At 57.3% G+C, this 14,938-nt stretch overlaps 3 protein-coding genes across 4 annotated transcripts in view; 1 reads left to right on the plus strand and 2 right to left on the minus strand.

Moving 5' to 3' along the window:
• Nucleotides 1-1,955: 1,955 nt before the first annotated feature.
• DDIT4 (DNA damage inducible transcript 4) lies at nt 1,956-3,437 on the minus strand. The gene is made up of 2 exons (XM_082285648.1): nt 3,304-3,437; nt 1,956-3,071 (listed from the first exon to the last, which is right to left on the minus strand). The coding sequence occupies exons 1-2, from the start codon at nt 3,398-3,400 to the stop codon at nt 2,590-2,592; spliced, it is 579 nt and encodes a 192-aa protein (XP_082141774.1). The 5' UTR covers nt 3,401-3,437; the 3' UTR covers nt 1,956-2,589.
• Nucleotides 3,438-8,480: 5,043 nt separating this feature from the next.
• Nucleotides 8,481-14,933, minus strand: ANAPC16 (anaphase promoting complex subunit 16; the record flags this gene model as incomplete). 2 transcript variants are annotated; one of them, XM_082286179.1, is made up of 4 exons in its annotated part: nt 8,481-9,235; nt 10,958-11,032; nt 12,953-13,110; nt 14,805-14,933. In XM_082286179.1, 3 exons carry the CDS (start codon nt 13,092-13,094, stop codon nt 9,120-9,122), a joined length of 333 nt encoding a protein of 110 aa, XP_082142305.1. In that variant the 3' UTR covers nt 8,481-9,119. The 2 variants fall into 2 exon arrangements, with proteins under 2 accessions (XP_082142305.1, XP_082142304.1); XM_082286178.1 differs by having other exon boundaries at nt 14,870-14,928.
• ASCC1 (activating signal cointegrator 1 complex subunit 1) overlaps nt 14,699-14,938 on the plus strand; it is a 35,398-nt gene continuing 35,158 nt past the window's right edge. The window contains exon 1 of the mRNA XM_082286176.1: nt 14,699-14,736. The gene's annotated coding sequence lies outside the window, so the exon portion shown is untranslated. The remainder of the gene's footprint in view (nt 14,737-14,938) is intronic.

Below are 14,938 nucleotides of genomic sequence, written 5' to 3' on the forward strand. Positions count from 1 at the left end.
GCATCCACAGCCCAGGTTTTGGCGTGGTTTTCCTGCATTTCGGGTCGTTCCCAGCCCGGAGCAATGGGAGACACTCTTGAATTTCAGGGTGTGCTGGTCCCTGCCCACTCACCGAGGTGTGGGTGGTTTGAGCTGCCCATTAGCTCGTTAGCCCAAGCTTTTAATTGGAGCGGCTGCCAAAGGCAGGGAGGCATCAAAGGAAGGCAGGTGCTCCAGGAACGTCCTCTGGCAGGTAGGGAGCCAAGGGGACCCCTCTTGCCCCCGTCATTGTTTTGGGTAGCAAAACATGAGGGTTTAGTGTTATCCTGGGATTTAAATCCTCACTTGCTTCATTGCTGCTGATGCCCCCAAAAATCTGCCTTTCCTTTGCTGGCACGTGGCATCCCTGGGCTGATGCTGCTGCCACAAATAGCCCCATCGACACTTCCCAGCTCCCAAAATACCCCTTTGCCTAATCCCCTGCCCTGGGAGACACTTGATCCAGCCTCGCTGGAAGCTTCTGCACTTTTCAGGGAGCTGCCAAACCCCGGGGACCTTGAGACACCCCCAAATTGCTCATGGAAAGGCCATTTTGCTATGAATTAAAGCAAAGCTTCACCTTCATAGCTGTGACTGGGGTGTTCCCGGGGCACATGGTCCCACGTGGAAGGTTTTGCTGGGCACACCCAGAGGCTGTGCCATCGCTCTGTGTTGGCTTTGGGCAGTTTCAGTCGTTTTTTTTGTTTTGTTTTCTTGGCATGATAATTTATAAAAAATGGGATGTGAAGCCCCTTGCCTTCCCTGGGAGTGGCTGGTGTAGGACGAGGGGGGATCACGCTGCTGCTGGCAGCACAGGAGCAGGGCCACCCCCTTAGGAGCTCGGTATTTGAAAATCCACGTATTTATGGAGCTATAAATACCACTCCCAGACTCAGGATGCCTCAGCAGGGCTGAGGGCAGAGCCCCAGCTGAACCACCGGCGCTGCTGCCGTCACCGCGCCGTAAATCTCCGGCTGTGCCGTGGGATCGACGTGCTGCTTCCAGCCTGGGCTGGCACTGCTTCCACCCTGGCCAAGGAACTTCGGGTTTGGAGCTCCCTTTCCACCCCTCTCAGTGTCTCCGGGGGTGGTTTTGTGCTGGATGACCCCACAGGGGAGGCTGCTCACATGAAGGGAGGATGCTCTGGCACGTGACCCTTTGAGAAATGCTCCAGACCCCAGAATTTTAAGGGGAAACCCCCCCCTCTTTGCAGAATGTGGGTGTTGTAAAGGTGCATTTCCCACTGTGCCAGCCTAGCACTGCTTGTTGTCTTGACTGCTCCAAGGTGGTATTTACACCAGTGAGCAATCTCTGCTCCCAACACTCTGGTTATGGGGCATTCGTGTCAAAAGCAAGGTTTTTATGGTGAAAATTCTCATCAAAAAGTTTGTCCACAGAGGAATTAAAAAAAGAAAAGAAATGGTTTTTCAGGCTTGTTTTATCCCCCCACACCTTCCACGGGCTTCTTGTTTGCCAAGCAGCTTAATTATCCTTGAGTGAAAGCCTCTTCCCCGAGGCCTCTAATTGCAGGTTTGGGTAATTGGCCTCAGTGTTGCAGAGTGTGTTTGGGGCTGGGGTGTGCTCCCCCCCGGCACGTGTGACCCTCCTGCTCCTGGCCCTCAGTCCCAGCCTGAGCCCGTTCTCCTGGGTTTCTGCCCACCTTTCCCGCCGTGGCAGGAGCAGCAGCCCCTCGCTGGGGTGCTCCTCCCTGGGTATGAGCAGGCTCAGGGGCCTGACTCAGCCCCCCTGAGTCACAGCCCCGTGGCTCCCCTTAGGAGTGGGCGCAGCGGGATTCCCCACCATTCCCAAAACATCCAGCTCCCACCGCAGGGGCTGCCCTGCCAGGGAAAGGCTGCCCAAGGGTGCCAGCAGGGAATTTCAAACCAGTGGTTGCATCATCCCTCCCCCAGCAGAAGTGACGACAGGGAGACGGTGGGTTATCAATCAAGACAAGTTTTATTAGAAAAGTAAAAAACCACCCGACACGATTGCATAGGAATTCTCGCACTTGAACATCAAGTGTATGAGTGTAAACTGTAACCAACGAAGTGCCCCCAGCGTGTCAGGGCCAGGGGTCCTGCCCTCCGGCCCCGCAGCACCTCACGCGCCCCTCTCCCACCGCTCTCGTGATCCAAGACACAATTCCAGACCTCTGCCAGCGCTGGGGCTTGCCTTTGATCCAGACCCCTCGGCGGTCACTCACTCCCACACTCCCCCTCCCCCTGAGACCCCATTGATTACAATCCTTGTTACAAAAAGTCCCCCATGATTGATCAGCCATCAGGAGACCAGCACCCCTCCAGCAGCCCCGCTGCCGCCTCCGGGAGCGCGGTCGCCGGGATCGTCCCACAATCATCGACGGCGCAAAGGGACCTCGGCCTGGGTGCCGGCTGCTCCACGCCAGGGATGTCCCAGCACGGGCAGGCCCCCACGGGGATCTCAGCCTGCCCAAACTACTTCCACCTACAGCCCTACTCCAGCCTAACCTAAACTACAGCGGCTGCCCGGAGCCGCCACGCTCTGCCCGGCTCTTCCAAAGCACTTGGGAAGTGGCTCCTCCGGCCCGGCCCATCAGCACTCCTCGATGAGCAGCTGCTCGGAGCTGTACAGCTTCTTCTTGATCACCCTGAAGCCCGTGCTCAGCTTCAGCGGCGCGAAGGCCGGCCCCGAGGCGAAGAGTCCCTGGATCTTGGGCCAGAGGCGGGAGTCCAGCCGGAGCACCAGGGTGAGCTGGAAGGTGGGCACCACGGCGGGGTCGGCGGCGATGTGCCCCACGTCGTGGCAGGCCTTGCCGTGCTCCACGCACAGGTCGAGGAGGGCCCCACGCAGCCCGCAGGGTTCGCTGCACGCCAAGCGCAGCAGCTCCGTCCGCACCTGCTCCTGGAGCTGGGCCGGCATCAGGAGCCGGGAGCAGCGCTTGGCGCCCAGTGGGGCCCGGCCCAGCGTGGCCTGCACCACGTCCATCAGATTGGCGCACAGCAGCTCATCCTCGGGGTCGTGCAGCAGCTCCAGGTCCATGTCCGGCAGGGAGACCCCCTCGGTGTACTCAGCATCTGCGGAGGGGACAGAGGCAGGTCAGCACCGGGGCAAGGGTGGGCTGGGAGTCCCATGGGTGTGGGAGACACCGATCCCAGGGGTTTAGGGATGCAACAGAGATGTGCTGGAGGGCTCATGGTTCTGGGACACCGATCCAAGCTTTTTGGGGGTGTTAACAGGAGCTTGGCACAGCACAACCACCCCCTCCACTCAGGGACCCTCATCAATCCTCCAGCGACCCACACTCACCTCCCTCCGAGCCGGAGGCGCTGCCCAGCGACTCACAGTCGGAGGTCTCCAGGCGGCCCCGCTCGCCGCCGGCCAGCCGCTCCCACAGCCCGGGCATGGATCCGGATGCACGGAAACAATCCCGGCCCCGGCTCCGCCGCCGCTCTGCCCAGCCTGCCCGCGCCCCGCCCTTATATAGGGGCGGCACGGTGGGCCACGCCCCTCCCCACGTCCGCCAATGGCAGCGCGGGGCACGTCCGCGGCGTCTCTCCTGCCCGGCGACAGCGGGGAGGCCACGCCCCTCCCCGCAGGCCACGCCCGCTGGCCCCGGCGCTGCCCCGGGCCCTGCAAACGGGAGCCGCGGTTGCGTCAGGGCCCGGCCGGGGCTCCTGGGGCTCCCCCGGCCCCTGACCCCCCCCCCCCCTCCCACCGGGTCCGGAGAGCCCCCCCTGAGCAGAAGTGCCCCCTCAGCGCCCGGGCTCACCCCCGCACCCCCGGGGCCAGCCCGTGGCTCGGACACACGCATCACGTTCCGGTGGGGAAGGGGGCACCCGCCGTGTCCCCGGGGTCCCCGTGCCCTCCCTGGGCTGGGAAGCCAGCGAGGGTTTCCCTGTGGGTTAGGTCTTAATCGGCCTCGTCTTCCAGGGGCTGTGTTCGTGGTGGCACCGGCACGGCCGGGCCCTGCTGCCCTGGCACGGGCTGAGCCCTGCGGCGGGGACAAGCCACACCGGGAGCCCACGCGCGAGCCCGCTGCCCACCCGCTGGCCTCGTCCCGCTTCCCCAAGGCAGTAGGGGATGGTGGAGTGAGACTTGCTGAAGATCAGGCTGGGCGGGGGCAGGGCACGGCCAGGCTGGGGGCTGGGTGCCGGGGGCTGTGGGATGGAGTTTCGCTCCATCCGTGCCAGGCTGGCGGTAACCCCCATCTGCCTTCCCGGGTGTCTCCCGAAGCGGGCACGGGCCAGCCCCGCGCCCTCCGCCCTGGCCGCGCGTCCCCCGCAGCCGCGGGTCCTGCGGGCCGGCCCCCGTACGTGACCTTTCCAAAGCCAGGCCCTGAGGAGCGCAAGGAGCCGAACTGGAGATAAAGGGCTTTGTTTGTCCTCCCGCTGCGCTGCCTGCGGCTTTATCAGAGGGGCTGAGCACACTCTGAAGTCACCCCGGGACCTATCTTGGGTCCTGTCCTTCCCTAGCCGAGATTGATAAGAGCCCGGCGACGGTGGAGAGCCCACGGCGGCCAGGAGCGAGGGGCGTGGGTCCCGCACCCACTGTCTGTGACCTCCCACCCAAAGGGTGCAGAGGGCCTGGGCACCCCACCAGTAGCTGTAGCTGCTTTCTAGGGGTCAAAGCTTGAATCCATCAGCATTTTGGGCATGGAAGTCCAGGCTGGGGGAGTGGGTAGCATCCCAGGGAGCAGAGGAGATGCATGGGGAGTTGGGAACAAGTCCTGGCTTGTGCCTGCAGCTTGCAGAACTACTCCTCTGCTTTTTGGGACAAAAAAATGAACAACCCCCAACCCCAGCTGTTAAAAATACACCTCAATATTTGCACACTCGTGCTTGAAAACAGCTGGATGGTGCTTGGGATCCTGTTTTTCACAAAATGTACCTCGTGGGTTCTTTCTCCCCACAGCCACCACGTCCTTGGTACAAATGTCGGCTGGGTGAGGCTGAAAATAGATGAGGATCTGCTGGTTTTAGGGGGTCAAAGCAGGGGGAAAGCAGCAAATAAACAAAAAAAGAGGTAAAGGACCACAGGGAAGGCGCCTTGCTAAAAATACGCTGGAATTCTGGAGCCAAGCATAAATATTTTTCTTTCTTTGCCATAACATCTCCTGGTAGGCAGCGGAGCAAGCAGCTCTGGTGTGATGGCAAGTTTTAAAGGGAAATGTAATTTTTGATCCCTGCAATAAAATAATCCAGCTGGGAGGGGAGGGGAGGCAATGTGGAGCTGGCAGCTCCTTCTGCTTCCCAAAAGAAGCTGAGATCCAGGCTGCTCCTCTGCAGCAGGGCCTCTAGGAATGGTTTTGGGCCGGAAAGTAAAGTTTTAGCTACAGTGTTGGCAATCCCTGCACTTCCCCTCCCCTGGTCCTGCTGCTGGCAGTAAACCCAGCGTGGTTTCTGTGGACGAGCAGCGTGTCTTTCCCCCTGACCTGCTGTCCTTTCTGGGAGAGCAGAGAGAGATTGAGGCTTTCTGGACAGTCTGTTCCCAGCCAGCTGTGCCTGTCCCCTTCTGTGATGAGATTTAGTTGATCGTTCTGATTTCCAGCCTGGCTTTGCAAAGGGTTAAGCAGGAGCTGGGGGGAGCGGCTGGCATTGGGGAGGGTCCTTGGCTGGGCCCCTGCCCGGGATGTGCTGAGCTCAGCGCTTTTGCAAGCTGCAGGGGGAGGGGGCTGGGAAGAAGGAGGAGGAGGAAGAGGAGGAGGAAGGGAGGAGATGTGCTGAGGGGCTCAGTGAGTGCCCTGGCTCACGTCGGGTGCAAACTGTGCCCCCTGTACAGTGGGGGGCAAATTCCTGCCCCATGGGCTGCTGCTATGGAGGAGTCCCTGGCTTTGTGTTTTTTCCAGCAGCTCTGTGGCCCAAGAAGTTGCTTTTAGGTAAATTTACACACTGTTTTGGCACACTGGGTTGGCACAGACACCGGTGGGATCCTCTGTGTCCAAGTAACAAAGGGGCTGAGGTCATGGTTTTTACTGAGCCCCTTAAGTGCCTGGTGGGGTGGGTGTCCCTCACACTGGGTCTCTGGTTGTGGCAGGGGGTGACGGGCACATGAGGGGTGACCCTGCGTCCTCCAAGCCCGTGGCCAGCTCTGACAGGTGAGCTTTGGCTGCGTGGGACGCGGTGGCAGGTCCCGGCGTGCTGCTGGCCGGGCAGGTCTGTGCCACAGCTAAACCTTCCGGGCTCATCTCTCGCCCCTGGGACAAGCAGCTGCAGGAGCCGGGCGGAGAAACAAGGAACGTGCATCCAGGAGGGCGGTGGACAGGTTTTGGCAGCTGAGATGCCGAGTGCCAGCCTGAGTGCTGGGTCGGCACTGTGTCGTTCGCAGGGCGTGGGCCATGAAACTCATCTCCCCTTGGGTGCTTTTGGGGGAGAAGATGGGAGAGGGTGTTTCTGGGGGTACTGCCCCACACTGCTGCATCCTTGATGTTGGGAGAGGCCCTCCCTGGCGGGCAGCCTGCCCGGGCAGCGAGGCGAGCGCGTGCCTTGGCGCCGTGGCCGGCGTTGGGGCCGTGGCCAGCGGCGAGAGGAGCCGGGGAGGGGAGGTGTGAGCGGGGCTTGTGCCGGTACATAACGTTCTGCTGCAAGCACCCACAGGAAAACCAACCAGCAGCCCTGAACGAGGCTCTTTGTTCGGCTCTTTTTCTATTTTCCCTCCCCTCCCCGCATCAACTTTTTCTGGCAGCTGCCGGGCTCCCTCCCCCCTGTGCTCCGCGCCCAGCTGCAGCCTCCGAACGGCCCCCGAGCTCCTGAGACCCCCGGGCAGAGGGGGCAACGGGGCTTCCAAACCCCAAGGAGAAATATCCACTGCCGGCGCAGCCCCACTGATCTGCAAAGCAGGAAATAGGTTGGCTTGGGAATTTCCAGCTGCCAGGGAAAACCTGGGTTTGGAGGAGGGGGAGCATGGAGGGTTTTTGCCCATACAGATCCCTCCAGTTCTCCCTGCCTTACATAAAGTGTTTACTGAGAGGGAGGAGGGAACGGCCAACAACATGTTTTTGCATTCGTAGTACTGTACAGGGTGAACTTTTCACTTCCTCTCAATGGCTCTCACACATGTGTCTATTTTGGTGCTGGGCACACATACAAACACACCGTGTACAGCACAGAGCTGGGGACGTTCCCTGCTCCTGCTCTGTCCCAGCACAAGAAACCGCTGGAAAACAAGGAATGGGAGGAGGGCGAGGTGGATCAGCCCTGCCGTGTTTTGGATCTGGACAGGGAAGTCTGGGCAATGCTTGGGCATTGCATCCCGTGGGCAGAGCTGCAGGCGCCAAGCCCCTGGCATCCCAGGAGGGCTGGCAGGGTGGAAAAGTTTCCCAAGTTGAGCAGCAAAAAAGAAAAGCTCTTTCTGTGCCCGATTGTGCTGGGTCAGCGAGTAGGGGGGACCGGGTGTGAGCGAGGGGGATTGGGGGATCTGCTGCTCCATTGCTAAACCCCACAATGATATGGGGTGAGGATTTCTGGCAGGTTTGGCCAAGGTAGATTTAGGTGGCTGGAGTAAGCAGGATTAAAAATAGATGCCACCAAGCAAACAAAAAAGTGGAGGGTTGAAGCGCTCCCTTCTTTCCCAAGCAAGCCCATCTGGGATGGAGCTTGAATCCCGCCTGCCGTCACGTTTAGAGCGCTCCTGGCCGCGGAGCCGCTGACTGTGCAGGAGGCCCCCGCAGAGCGGGGCCTGGCAGCCCTCCAAGGCTGGGGAGGAGGTTTCCGGGCTGGGGCCGGGGCCGGGGTGGCCAGCGTGGGACACGTCTCAGCTGAGCTGCAGCCCTACGTGAGAACGCCCCTGCCCCGCTCCAGCAGGCGTGCGGTGAATTTCCACGGAGCTGGAATTGCGGCTTCACGTGCGGATCGGGCAGCGTGGGGCTCTGGATTGCCCAAAGCTGACTCTGGTACTGGAACTAATTTATTAACAGCAACAAACACAGAAGGTGGCTGTATACTTTCCCCCCTTAGTTTTAGCTAATTGCTGGTGATCTAAAATGGGAATGGATTCCAGTTAATCTGTTTCAATCCAGATGTGGCTGGGCTGAAATACTGAGTAAAAAATACAATCATCTCGTAAGTAAGATGCTGAAAATTGAAAAATTAGGCATCTGGAACAGTAAATCAAATAATTGCTTGCATACGGTGCTGCTCCTACCCCCTGCTGGCCAGCAGAGCTGTGGGGCAAAGGCTCTCATCCATGGAAAATCAACATGTTGAAATGGTTACGCCAGAACATGGAAATCCAGTTCCCTCCAAGAACAGAAGTGAAGTACAACCGAAAAACAAGATGATTAAAATGGATGGTTTTAAACCAGGTTCTTCTCCTCTGGCTGAGTTAAACCAGGATTAAAATCTGACTTAAATCAAGGCACTTTTGAACATAGTTTGGTTCCTCTCATATTGAACTTCAGTCTACCACTGTGACAGTCGAGCTGCCTCTGAGCTTCACTAAACCTCCTTTACTCCCAAACAGCTGATTGTTTCCCTCATCAGACCAGATAAAGAGTTTCAAAGACACAGTTATTTTATTGTTACAGGGAAATCTAATACAGAACAAAGAGGACAAAGTTTCAGGGTATTAAAGATAGAGCAGAGTCCTGCCAGCACTACCAGAGAAATGGGGATGAAGAGGGAACAGCCTGGGCAAGGCCTGAGGCACTGCTGGAGGAGGTGACATCGCCTGGCCCCTCACCCGCCGCCGGGACAGTTCGTGTCCATCCCCCAGAAGGACGGCTGGGGCTGAGGAGTGTTCCTGGCATTTGCTCCAGAGGGTTTCCCTGCTCGCCCAGCGCTCCAGCCGCGCTCCAGCAGGAGCCCAGCCCGAGTTACAGGGTCGCCCTCCCCGCAGCCACACTGTCCGTGTGCCCTCCTCTGTAAACAATACGGAGATTCTCCGAGGGCTGTACAGCTGATCCTGCCTTCTAACTTACAGAAACCAAGCCCTGCCAGCCTGTAAGGACCTACAGAATCCCGTCATTTCCGTTTATTGGCAGCTTTACGGGGGGATCCCCTCTCAAAAAAACCCCAAAGCCCCATCCTGTCGATGCAGCTGTCAGCATCTGATAAATGGGGGGTGTTTTGAAGCCAGGCCAGGGAATGTTTTTCTTCTGCTCCATGACAGCAGTGATCCAGACACGCTCAGCCCGAGGAGGGAGTGAATCCCAGGAGCTGCTCTATTGGCTTGTACCTCCACTCATCTGCCTCCAGCTCTTCCACCAGACCGGCAAGTTTTTCCATCCTTGTAACTTGTTGATCTGTGAGGAGTTCAAAGGTAACTGTGGTTTGCAGTGGCAGCGCAATTAAACCTTCCAATTAGATGCAAATTCCCAGCTGTCAGTGGGGAGCAGGGCAGAATAAAACCCACGGAGCCCATTTGAATCCAAACCCACTCCATGCAAACAGTGAAGAGAAAGCAGGGACAGGCTTTTCTGCCCCAGTGTGTGTTTACCCATCCCTGCCCGTGCCATGTACATTCAAGTCCTAACAGGGAAACATCAGGCCCATTAATGTATGGGGGTGAAAACAGGATGAAGCTCATTTCATAAAGCATAAATATTTATAGTGCAGAAGAACAGAGAAGTTCAGAGAGGGCTTGGTCAGCCCACGGTGGAGCTGGGTGCAGCAGGAGGAATTGTGCTTTTAATGAAGGTCCTCAGAGGAGGACCTGGGTGAGTGTGGCAGAAAGGCTCTGCAACCAGAGCTTGATAACGAGAGGAAGGTCCTGGAGATCCCCCAGACAACATCTTCCTCTCAGGTTTACTTATAACCAGTTGTATGTTGGGCACACAGGGTCCATTTTCACTTAAATGAGCTGCAGTGGTGCAGAGATGGGAATACCCCTTCTCCCAGCTCTGCTGGAAGTCTAACAGTGCTGTAAGCTCACTGCAGCCTCTTGGAGAAAGCAAGAGGCGTAACATAAACTGTGTGTGATTTATGCTGACTGCAGCAGTGGGTGCTTTTAAGAGGGGACTGTTCTCACTCCACCTCCTGCACCCTTTTGGGAACTGTCAAACAAACAAGCCAAAAAATGATGACCTCGATCTTTTTTTTTTAAGCCCTGCGCCTTTCTTACAGGGAGAGAACCAGGAGGTGCTCCGCAGTTCCAAAGGCTGGTGTCTATCAGGGTGCCGGGTTGTGTGGCAGCCCCTGGTAGCTGCAGCCACAGCAGAGCTGTGGGAACAATGGCTCTGAAGTTCAGCCTTGCTTTCTGCAGAAATACAGGATCGCAGCCTTGCAAGCTGGTGCACTCCCCCACAACCGGAGGAGGACAGGAAACCTCTCCACTCTGAGACAACAGGTGGAAGTACCATTCTGGCTGACAAGAGGCGGGGACCAGAAAGGATGTGACCCTCAAGCAGCAGACAGGAGCTGCTGCTGGGCTCTGTGAGAACTGAAGCCAAGCCCATCACTGGGTCACAGGCACCTGGGCGAGGGCAAAGGGCCCGGCAGGGAGGCAGAGGTTCAAACAGGACATCAGGCTGCTCCCTGGGGAGGCAGAGAGTGGAGTCACGCCACGCCACGCCACGCCACGCCACGCCACGCCACGCCACGCCACGCCACGCCACGCCACGCCACGCCACGCGTGGCTGCCTCTTGAGTGCCTCTGGAAGCCTCACTTGACCCTGCCAGTGCCACAAGAGAAACAAAGGTGGAATGGAGCGTCTCTTTGCCCGAGGCCAGAGAGACAATCAGCGCTGGGCCGAGATCAGAGCGTGGGCGTTTCCTGCCCAGAACCTCCTCCTCCGGCCTCACCTCGCAGTGCCACACCACCACGGAAAAACAAGCTTCGGAAGGCACAGCCGGTTCCCACCCAGCCTCTCTGGGCTCCCGGTGCTTTGCATAGGGCTTGCAAAAGGACTCAGTGGTGGCCTGACTTAGCGTTCACTCTGCTTTCTTGTGGTTGGCACCCGAGAGCAGGTCAGGCTTTGCCCCCGCCGCCTTCCCCGAGCGACGCGCGGCCGGCGCTCGGTGCTTACCATGCTTCACTTGCTTTAATGTTGATGCAACCTGAAAGCTGAACACAGACTCGCAGAGGAACCTCTCAGAGCCATCTGTAAACAGAAAAAGGAGATGGTTGAGACCCAGAGTTTAAGGCTGAGCAGCCCTCAGTGTCCCCGACCTCCTATTTTTATGTTAGAGGTGTGGGTTCCCCCTTGCCTCGTTCCGACACCTTTCCCTGCGCTGAGCACAGCCCCTGTGACTCCGCACAGGGCTTTGGTTGGCAGTGGTGCTACCTGGGAAGACATTCTGGCTGGAATTCTGTAACATCCCCTCTGACAAGCAATTTTAGTCCATTTTAAATAGAAGTTAAGCTAAGGAGAAGCCAGGTAATGTTACAGCAATCTCTGATTCCCTCAGGGCTCCGATGCTTGTGTCCTTAGAATGCTTTAGGATTTCCCACAGGCTCAGACCATAACCCTACATAAAGAATTTCAAATAATGTGTATCTTGCCATCCAAGTCCAGTAATTGATCACACAAATGACTCAGAAATACAGCAATCTGGAAAACATAGCTAATCATGTGCCAAGCACTGCATAGTTTATACTGCTTCCTTCTAAAAAACCCCAAAATACCTACGGGTTTATTTAGAAACAAGTGAGATCGTTAAAGTAGCAACAAAAATCAGTCAGTCAGTGGGGGTATTTGAAGAGGAAACTGCAGCCTCTCCACTGGCAGCTGCCTGATGAAAGAATGAGTGTAACACCTTTTGTGTCAGAAACTAAAAAGCCAACCTAGTGCTTCCTGCAACAGGGACAGCGTTTGGTTGTTGCTGCCACCCAGAGCAGGTGAACTGCTGTGTTCCTCCTGGTAAAGAGGTCAGCCCAAAGCACAATCCATTCAAAGCTCTGTGCCAGAACAATGTAGAGAGCAGTTTCAAAGACAGAACTCTGGAAAAATCTAATCCAAAGATGAACCCCAGAGAAGAGATGGAGTTTCACCATGCTCAGAGGTTCCTCGCCCAAGTGCTGCCCCAAATATATCCTGGAGACATCAGGAAGGATTTTTTCGTGGAAAACATTGGAAGGGGCTGTCCAGGTAGTCACTGGTGGAGTCACTGTCCCTGGGGGTGTCCAAGGAACAACTGGATTTGGCATTCAGTGCTCTCGTGGTGCTGACGAGGTGGGGATCGGTCACAGGTTGGACTCAATGGTCTTGGAGGCCTTTTCCAACCTAAATGTTGGATTCTCTCCTCCGACTCCCTGTCTGTCCTGCTGAGTGGCTCTCAGGAGGAACAGCTGCCTGTCTATTTGGTAACATGAAGTGCTTCATTATTTTAATTTGTTTTGAAGACTCGTTAAGTTCTGTGAGCAAACCTTTAGTCATAATTACTTCCATAGCCTGGCATATGGGCTCTAATGTGTAATAAAAACAACCCTTCAGCGGCGCAGCCATCAGTTCCCAGCTGCCCTGTGCTGCCACAGGGACACTCCAGCCTCGGTCCCAGCCATCCCACGGTGACAAGGGAAGTTCAAGGGGAGCAGACAGAGAGACCCTGGTTTAACCCTGCCACCCGGAGGACCTGCCCTTCCTCCCTCACCCAGAGCTGCGACAAAGTCGGTGGCAGGGCTTGGGCACCCAGATGCGAGCAGGCAGGAAGACAAGCTGCCTCCTGGACTAACCCGGTCAAATCCAACCCAAACCAAGAAAATTACTACTTCTGCCAAGAAAAATACTCCTGTCTCAGCTATCTCTGCAGTAATCCCTGCCAGACATCAAAGGATTAGCTAACAATGAGCAATTAACACCGTCATGTTCCCTTTCAGGGAGATGCTTCCCGGTCTGAAGTATTGTCATGGAGCTAAAAAGCAGGTGACTGCCAGAAAAATCACTTCCTCATGAACAACTGGTGGGAAAGCTGGGACCAAGCAAGCCCTGGTGCTTCCTTTCTACCTCCAGCTTTTGCCAGTAGGGTGCCAAGTTCAGCAACTTGGAGGAGGAGCAGGGAAGGAGAAGGGCAGGAGCAATCACCTTCCAGCATCTCCCCGGCTCCTTTGGGATAAGTGAAGAGGGCTTTCCGGGGCGGCGCCAGGTCCGAAACGCTGAACCCCGAGCCTGTCACAGAGCTGCCACTGACTCCGCCGGCCGAGGAGGACGAGGAGGAGGCTGCCATTGCACCCCGGCCCAGCCTGGGAGGACAAAGAGCAGAGCCTGAGTTAGGAAGGGCGTCTCGGAGTTCCCTGGGGCGCAGAGCCAGCGGCCACACGTCTCCGAGGATGGAGCCGCCTCCGCTGCCTCAGAGCGTCCAGGCTGCCTTGTGTGTGTGGGAGAGCTGCCTGTGCCCACTGCGGGGTTGGGCACAGAGCTGTCACACCCTGAAATTGAAGGTAACCCCCGCTCCTACCCCTCGGAATTCCCCTGGGAATTCATCCAGGGCGTGCACAAAAATAACGAGGTACAGGTTGCTGGCCTGAATTCACCGGCCTTTAGCTGCCTTGGCACTTGTCCTGCTCCCCAGGGTCATAAAAAGGCAGGGTTTCTTTTTTCCCCCCTTGTTTCCAGGAGCACAAACACAGAAGTCCTGCTGCCTCATAAAACCTGGAAGGCTGCAGGACTGCCAGTTCCAGCGCCGCATCCTGCACGGAGCCACGCCGTGCCTAACTTGCAGCAGCTGCTTTCTGCATCACTCCAGACGTGCTTTTGCCTTTAAAACACTGCATTTGACTTAAATTGGCAATGCCTGAGGATCCATCTGCCTGTGCAGCACAATTCCAGCTGCCTCTTGCACCGTCTCTTCTCAGCCTTGTTTTTAAGAGGTACTGGCTGTATGTTTGTCACGACATGGGACTTAAAATTCATCATGTGCCTCTCTGATAGTAAAAAAGGTGTCACTTGGCACTTATCAGTGACAGCACTTGCTGCTCCTCCAAATACTTATAAGCACTTCCAAATTATCCTGCCCATTTCATTCATTGCTGTTACCATATTTAGTGCACTTCTGCAGGCTCTATAGGGCACACAGACAGTGCCCTTGGAAAGCACCAGAGGATTTTGTGGAGAAAATGGGGTTTTAAGACCTTAAAGCTCATCTCATTCCACCCCCTGCCATGGGCAGGAACACCTTCCACTATCCCAGCTTGATTCAAGCCCCATTCAACCTGGCCTTGGACACTTCCAGGGATGAGACAGCCACAGCTTCTCTGGAAAACCTGTGCCAAGGGCTCACAGGGAATAATTTCTTCCTAATATGCCATCTAGCCGTTCCCTTTGTCCTGTTCCTCCATGCCTTGTAAGTAAGTTTCTCCAGGAGTGCTCAAGGTTGTTTAATTTACTGTGTGTAATACAGGACACAGCAGCTCACAGGAGGCTGGGGGCTTACGGGCCGTGAAGAAAAACGCCTGCATAAAACAAATTTTTATTTTTGCTATGCTACACCCTGCAACACCTCCCTCAGCAAAACCTCAGGTGCAGCTCCCCGCTCGCAAGGGAGGTGTGACGACGGTTTGCGCTGAAACGATGCCAGCCAGGGCTCGCAGACCCGACAGATTCCTAAGTGTGGCTGCAGGGGGTTTATTTTAAACAAACACAGAGGAGAGGAGGCGGCGGGTCAGGGCGCTGCCTGGGCCTGTTACAGGAACCTCCAGCCAACGCCTCAGGCGCCTCAGGCACCTCAGGAGCCGCCATCTTGGCGGGGGGGCCGAGCCCCACTGCCCGCGCGCCCGCCCCGGCGAGGCCACGCCCCCTCCGGCCACGCCCCCGCGCTGGCCACGCCTCCCCCCGCCCTCCCGCCCATGGCCCCTCCGAGCCGCTTCCCGGTGAGTGCGGAGCTCGCGCGCCGCCGCAACCTCCGCCCTCCCCGTTCGCTCATCCCATCGCCCTTCACCTTCCGGGCCGCCGGCGCCTCCCGCCGCCGCTGCCCGGTCCCGTCCCCAACCCTCTCTCCTTCACCTGGGCGCCCGGACGGCGGCTTGGTGCGGGTGGCGCGCGTGGCCGCGCGCGCGGTGCATGATGGGGCGG

Source organism: Coloeus monedula (genome assembly GCF_965178545.1).
Source record: "Coloeus monedula genome assembly, chromosome: 8".
In the NCBI taxonomy this organism is placed as follows: domain Eukaryota; kingdom Metazoa; phylum Chordata; class Aves; order Passeriformes; family Corvidae; genus Coloeus; species Coloeus monedula.

Excerpts from the sequence above, each read along its gene's own strand:
- DDIT4 (XM_082285648.1), bottom strand. The coding sequence starts at position 3,400 with ATGCCCGGGCTGTGGGAGCGGCTGGCCGGCGGCGAGCGGGGCCGCCTG. Across the intron at positions 3,072-3,303 it reads CGCCTCCGGCTCGGAGGGAG|ATGCTGAGTACACCGAGGGG; the intron begins GTGAGTGTGGGT and ends TCCCCTCCGCAG.